The sequence below is a fragment of the Triticum dicoccoides genome, chromosome 1B (genome assembly GCF_002162155.2).
Source record: "Triticum dicoccoides isolate Atlit2015 ecotype Zavitan chromosome 1B, WEW_v2.0, whole genome shotgun sequence".
Lineage (NCBI taxonomy): Eukaryota > Viridiplantae > Streptophyta > Magnoliopsida > Poales > Poaceae > Triticum > Triticum dicoccoides.
Window position 1 is genome coordinate 460,201,491 of NC_041381.1, and position 7,245 is coordinate 460,208,735.

The 7,245-nt window shown below is 38.6% G+C and overlaps 2 protein-coding genes across 3 annotated transcripts in view; both read right to left on the bottom strand.

Moving 5' to 3' along the window:
- Window positions 1-122, bottom strand: part of LOC119341199 (28 kDa ribonucleoprotein, chloroplastic) — a 7,147-nt gene extending 7,025 nt beyond the window's left edge. Inside the window, exon 1 of the mRNA XM_037613084.1 lies at window positions 1-122. The gene's annotated coding sequence lies outside the window, so the exon portion shown is untranslated.
- A 1,266-nt stretch (window positions 123-1,388) lies between these two features.
- The window catches only part of LOC119341223, an 8,388-nt gene continuing 2,531 nt past the window's right edge, over window positions 1,389-7,245 (bottom strand). Inside the window, exons 7-15 of one of the 2 annotated variants that reach the window (XM_037613101.1) lie at window positions 5,696-5,788; window positions 4,983-5,093; window positions 4,100-4,298; window positions 3,313-3,564; window positions 3,140-3,231; window positions 2,806-2,915; window positions 2,575-2,633; window positions 2,255-2,442; window positions 1,389-1,773 (exon numbers count right to left, since the gene is read on the bottom strand). In XM_037613101.1, coding sequence (XP_037468998.1) covers window positions 1,585-1,773; window positions 2,255-2,442; window positions 2,575-2,633; window positions 2,806-2,915; window positions 3,140-3,231; window positions 3,313-3,564; window positions 4,100-4,298; window positions 4,983-5,093; window positions 5,696-5,788 — 1,293 coding nt within the window. In that variant the 3' untranslated portion in view covers window positions 1,389-1,584. Of the gene's footprint in view, window positions 1,774-2,254; window positions 2,443-2,574; window positions 2,634-2,805; window positions 2,916-3,139; window positions 3,565-4,099; window positions 4,299-4,982; window positions 5,094-5,695; window positions 5,789-7,245 lie in introns of both variants that reach the window. The other variant, XM_037613094.1, reaches the window with a different exon arrangement.

Here is a 7,245-nt window from a genome sequence, read left to right on the forward strand (position 1 = left end):
GACGAGGAAGAGGAAGAAGAAGGAGATTACGGCGGCGGAGAGGCGAGGTCGATGGATCGCCCCTGGCTCCGAGACTGAGGAGAGAGGACGGGGTCGGGGAGCAGATTTGGGTCTTCGTCAGCAGAAGAAGAAATCAGGTTACGGATTAATGTGGCGGTGTGCACCCAGGTCCTTCGTGCAATTCAAATTTATAGTCTACCCCAATTACAATCGTTTCTTTTCTTTTTTATTTGCGGGTCTACTATACCAACTTTTATTTACTTCCAAAAAAAACTTTTATATTGCTGCAAAGCACCATCATCCACAAGACCACCACGAGGCCAAAAACTATCTAACAACAAAATCCGCCTGCTTATGGTGCCACGTTGGTATGTGATAGTTAGGGTTTTTCCAAAGTTTTAAAACGCATAGGAGGATTTCGTGGGCGGCTCTCAGCTGCCATAGTGTGCAATATCGGCGATTGAGGCAATTCTCTAGTGGGGATAGATGATTTAGAGGATGTTATTGAATTTGGCTCGTTTAGCGGGACTTTTATACGATTTTGCATTGGTTACCATATCATGGCGTCCAGGCTTCCCGGCGGCAATGCTAACGTGATCATGACGATTTCGCAGGCGATTTAAAAATTGTGATTTTCCCCCATCTTCTTGCACTATGGTCGGCTATCCCCACCACGACCATACCAGTCACCGCGAATTATAACTACATGCGGTCGCTAGGTAGTCGAGGCATGCCCGCTCGACATTGCTCATCGGTTATTGCCCACTAAAGTCAAACTTGATACGTTGTGACCAAAGCCTAACATGGATCAAAACTTTTCTTGTCTTTCCTACCCATATGCAAATCAATCAAATCTTATCAAAACCTAGAATATTATGGGTATAAGATTTATGTTGGACATCATGGGTGTTGAACCATTAGAATATGTATACCCTCATTCGAACGCACACAGTTTGGATTTTTAGACTTTCACAGCTACTTCAAGTAATCGTTATATGAATCAATATGTGTAGTGTATGTTTAAAATACCATAACCTGTTACACGGTAGGAGAATAAAGTGAATAGAATTTATTTGTTGGCATGTTACACTGAAACTACTTAAGAGTAACGTTGGGGCAGCACACAATTGATTTTTCATGTGATGAAGTTTAATAGTGTTGTGGTGGTACAAATTTATATTGACATGCTAGTTCAATCCTAGGGGAGGATCAGACTATGGATTCATATCCTACATGCAATCTAAAAAAAGATCATTTTTCAGTTAGTCATTTGCTAAACATAGCAACCAATTTAGCCACTCAAAATCTGGTGTGTTTTGTAGTTAGATTATAATCTATTTTTTCAAACAAAATTGTACCTTATTCACTGACTAATTTTGCATAGCAGATAACAAAATAAATCTAAGCAAGGCCACAATGCAGAAAGTTAACCAGTTTGATAGTTTCTACATGCGGTCACACGACAGGCATATGTACACAAATGCCATAAAGCTTTGAGACACCAAATTTACAATAGCCAACGAAGGAGATAACTTAGCAAAAGTAAGTATAGGTTCGGCCACTAAACTATGAAGTTGAGGCACATCAGAGAGATTCTGCAAAAGGGGGCGCCTCAAGATCAACCTCTTGCCTCATGACACAGGTCATGAGCCACTCACTGCTGAATGTCTTTATGCCTCTTTTTGATGCATCCATTGCAAGCTCCATGCCTTCTTCACATGCCAAGAATATTGTCTTTGAGGGCTCATCTATGTCATCCAGCTTACTGATGATCTGCAACGTAAATAGATGTGGATAGACTTTAGAATAGCTTGTGTAATTATGTTCTCTTAGGAACTAACAATAGAAACATTCCAAATGATGGACTCATGCAAATTTTGGAATTGACCCAAAATTATTCTCAAGAGCTTACTAGTAATGTCATCTAGTCAATACTTGCAATTTAAGTGTCATCTGTATGTAAGCAAATCATTTTAAAACATTTTCCATAAATAAAACCACATGTCTAGGGATATAAGTTTGCACTTGAACTTCAATGATGACATGTGTTATTTAAAGATGTTGGAGCAGAACTTCATGCCTCACATAATAGAGCGTAGAAATTGGAATGCCCTTAAATATTTCACAGAAATAGGACCTCCAGGTTCTAGAATGTTTCGTCGGATGGTAATTGGATAAGTTCTGCTAAATCTGTAACATGTTCAAGAAGTTTGGCCATACATGAGTTTCACATGACAGGATGATCTTTAGTTACCTTGCCACCAGAGGATTTGATAACTGGAGAGAGGACACCAGGAGAGGGTTCGATGTGCTTGGTCAAACAGAAAGTGTAGCCAGAAAATAACAAGCAAGGCCTCTCTTTAGCCCTCATAACCGCATCTCTCATTTCAGACTTGTACTTCATCTTATATTCTTCATCATCCAGAACATGTTCTGCTTCACCTACGAAACAGCACAAAAGTGCAAGATAAGAAAACAGCATAAGTTGTTCTTTGCTCACACATTTCATTTCTTCCATTGCACAGAAACAAATGGCAATAATTGGTCACCTAGCCATCTCAAGTTTTGACTCACCTACAAATTTCCCTTGTTTGAAGCTCTGTTTCAGCCAGTTTGGAGAAACTATCCAAGCCCTGCAATCAGTATATGGCCCAGTCAACTGAAAACTATTACTCCACGGTGAGTACTATGCTTCAACAACTATATGTGAAATGCAATTCAGTGTAAAACAAGGAATGGAAATTGTATTATAGTTTGAAACGTGATGAACTGGATTGTTTAAGGAAAATGTAGATGAAAACTAACCCAGAACTTAAAGCAATACAAAAGTTCATAGTCCTTCGAGCTTTTCCAGTAACGACATGTGTGCATGAACTTCCTTCACAGGTAACAACTCCCCCGAGCATTTCAACTACCTGCACCATAATTCAAAACCCAACACATATTTAGAAGCAAGAAAAATAACTAAATTAGTGCAAAAAAAGAGTATGAACTTCTTTCTGAAAGAAAAATAGACTGCAGTTTTCGTCAGTGCACCAGTGAAAATTTCTTTGGTAAGCACATACTCATACACTGCTTTATTTTCGAAATGCCGCTCACATTTACTCAAAAGTAAGAGTAAAGTTTATGTAGGAATTACCTCTGTAAGCCGCATCTTCTTTGTTTCATCTGCAATATTCATGAGCATAACTGAAGGCCTTCCATTGGAACAGGCAGTGGCCTTAGCATCTCCTGATATTTTGTTGTCAGCGTGGACTACCATACTAGGAGCGAAAGGTGTGCTATTTATGGATAGAGATTTGTCACAGATACCATTATGTCTCATGTCTTGTGTATGGTCAGCGTGACCGCTGCATCTTACTCTTTTTGACTTCAGTGAAGAAGATGAGGATTCATATGTCCGTTTCTTTGGTTGTTGATCAGATAATGAGCATCCTTCACTACCAGCAGAAGCTTCATTTCTTACCACCTTTGCAGTCTTGCTGACTTTGTCACATCCAGTGGTCTGGGGAGACAACTTTTCACAGGAGGGAACTACAGTATCCATATCACCAGGAGAGATGCCTGGAAAATTATCACAGAAGATGAGTATTAGACATGTCACAGAAATTTTCTGCATATGCACCGATGCTTATATGATTTAGCCAGGTGTGTTGTCGCTGTTCCTAAGGTTGAATGAAATCAAACTTGATAAACCAATAAGTTACAGACTTGTCCAGTACTATTGCAATGTATGAATAATAGTTGTAGCGTAATATATGCTCAAAATTTCAGCTTTACGTTCTTTGCACAACTTCCATTGTTAATTCGCTAAATTAACGCACTGCAATCCGCACAATAAAAGATTTTCTTTGAGCAAATAAATGAACCATTGCATTGGATATATATTGACATGCCAATTCTCTATGGCCAGACCGTGTATCATTGCTCCTGTGTGGCCAGACTATGTATATCATGGTTCCTCCTACTTTATAATTTTTTAGTGGAGTTCTTAACTATCCAACTTGGATATAAAGTGATGATCAATTCTACTGGAATTAGTGGCTCTGAGGTATCTGAACCTGAAAATTTACATAATTATGACTTCATGAAGACTTACTATCTGGTACCACGGCATGCAGCTGAGAAGTTTGTGGTTCTGCCAGTGAGTTTTTGGACGTGGTTGGCAAATCCTTCTTAATATGTGTAACCATAAGCATTGAACTGCCTGGAAAGCATAATGCTCTCTTGATATCAGCCCTTACTGGAATTCTGCGAATCTTACCTTTAGTATCCACCTCTCCAACAGACACAAAACCCTGCAATGCACTCAGGAGAATAGACCAGTCATATCATTAGCATAACCTTACAATTCTTGATTGGATAAACATGTTAATAAAGTAGGATACAAAATAGGAGTATCTTCGGTAAAGAAAAAGCCACTACCCACTAACATAACAGTGACTTCAATGAGCAAAAGAACTTCATTTACTCTGAACTGAAATTCATCTTGTTACTTTACAAGTAGGCCTGTTCAAAACCTAAGCCTGATGGCAGGCTTTGGTCTGGGCTTGAAAAAGCCCGACCCAAAACTGCCAGCAAACATAAAAAGTAGCCTTCGTGGATTAAAAATACATCATTTAAATCGTTTTTGCAATAAAATACTGGTTATTTTACTATCAACTACTACTCTCAGGCTTTCTTGTCAAAAACCAGGCTGGGGCACGAACACCCATGATCAGGTCTACTTATAAGTTGCTAATCATTGAACAATTACATGAGAATGAGCATAAGAGTGCAGATACTACAGACTGTCAAAATACAAAAGTATAACAAGTCAAGCATGTTTCTTCATTTCTATTTGCTGCATGTTTCTCTTGCCAATAATGCAAGCACGAGATTACTAAACTATATAGCATTTGCCAAACCTAGTATTAGGATATATTTATTATATAAAAGAAAACTGAAACAAACAGAGATATCAAATTTCCATTTCCACTTGCCTGTTTAAGCCAAAATCCTTCAGAGACCTTATCTGCCCAACAGAATATATTGGTAACACCAACATTGTGAAGACGCTGGCTAAGTTCCTTATACAACAGATGACCAAAACCCTGGACAATATTAAAACAACTACCTTAATTATGAACCTTTTAGGAAAACTATGGACTACTGTGTACATTTCATTCACCATGTGTACTTCAGAGTGCAGAAATATCATTTACCAAGAAAAACATAATATAAGCGAAATGTGCTCATAATTAGTTTGCACTATCTTATAAGTTTAGACTGAGAATGTCAAGAAATATAACTGAATGCTTTGCATGCCATAAGAGGTCTAATTGTAGTCCAGGAAGAAGTATTTTGAGGCGACTTGTCTACCTTTTAGTAATATACTGTTTCCCTCATAATCCAAGGATAGCTACGGTAAGGTGTGTTCCCGTCAAAAAAGGGGTAAGGTGTGTTACATTAGATAAATTGTAAATACCATATGACTTTTTGTAGGATATAAAGAATTTATGATGAGAGTGCATGTATGGTATGTTACGTATGTAGTATAAATAACCAGTGGGAACAGACCCATTAGGCAACCAGTAAGGGGGAAAGTACCAACAAGGCATGCAGAAGTAAATAAATTTTAGTAACATGAAATAGGAATGGATCTTGCAAAAGGGATGGTAGTTCCGAAGTTTAAGAGGGTTTATGAATGGCATACCACACGTTGAAAAGGCGATGTCACAGCTGCCAGGGGTATTTCAGCATATTGTGTGTCAGCTGGCACTATCTGATATGATACAGCAGCTATGATCTGTGTGACAGAGTGGTTAGATTTTAACTTTTAACAAAACCTGGCATGGTAGTTTAGTTGTAAAAGCAAGGAGTAATACTTCGATTATCCATGAATACTAGATTACCTGCTCTTACACTGTTGTTCTACTTTAACATAAGTAAATAGAGAAGTTCGCAGTAGGTCAACTTCACTGTACTTACAGTTGTTCGAGGTTATCTATCTGTTTTCACTAGCCACTAGCAGAACTCACTTATCAGTTGTCACACACATTTCCTGAGATAATCTAATCTATTTATTACTAAAACGGTAGAAAAACAATCCACTTCGTCCACATACACAAAAATATATGCTACATGCAATATTAACGAGGCCTAATTATACGCTTGAGATTTAGCAATGAATCAACTATCTACATTAGCACCAGGGGGATGATATCATGGATGAAATTAGCAAGCCAATGAGCCTATTCTTGCTTTCTCGCTTTGTAGTTCTATCCGGGTCCTGAACGTGGTCAGTTGCATCTTTGTTTCAACTAAGAAAAATATGTTTTCTGTTTCAATTAATTCAGCAAGGTAGACGTGATGGTGATTTCAAATTTGACATTTGATAATTGTGCTCTCACAAAAATTAAGATTATCACTGCGTTTTTTACAGCACTACCGCAAATTGATGTGTTTGGTAAAATATGCCTAACATGTGTTGTGGCCACGTAGTATAACTGTTGAGAATGTAGAAAACCGTGAGTTGATAATATGTGAATATCAAGAGCAACAATTTAGCGGTTGGTTACGGTGGATCCTAGCTATAATTGTTGAGATTTAAAAGTCCATAAAAGAAATGTATAATCAAAGAGACAATCTTATCTATACCTATACATAAGAAATGTACAAAATGTTTCCATATAAAAATAAGCTGCAGATAATTTTTTGATAAAATAAAAGTTTTGTGCCTCATTGCGTTGATAGAAAGACTTATTTACAAGCCTAGAAAGGGCCACACCCAGAATATTTACAACACCGCACCCCTAAGAGCTAGGCAGCACCAGAAGTAGCGCCACAAAGCCCACCACCACTCCTTTTGTCCACAAATGGGCCAGGCCTTTATTGTTCCAAGCAGGTAGTAATGTTGGGCTGCATGCCGTAGAAGGCAATTGGATTGTGCTGCTTCCAAATCCACCAAGCCACAAACATAATCACCAAAGAGGTGCCCTTCTTTGCGGCCGGGAGTGGATGGCCTGCTGCCACCAGTCCACAAAACTTACCCCGGAAGCATAGCTAAATTAAATCATGGCAGTGCGATCGCATAAGGTACATGTATCATAGCACCGCAGTGAAGATCACATAAGCTACATGTATCATAACATCGAAGTGGCAACCACCGACAAGATATACCGTTCAAGCAGTCTAATCAGAGGCAGATGGTTGAGAAGCGGTGAGAGAACCAAAGCAAAGAAAGGATGGAGTGAGATTTTGTTT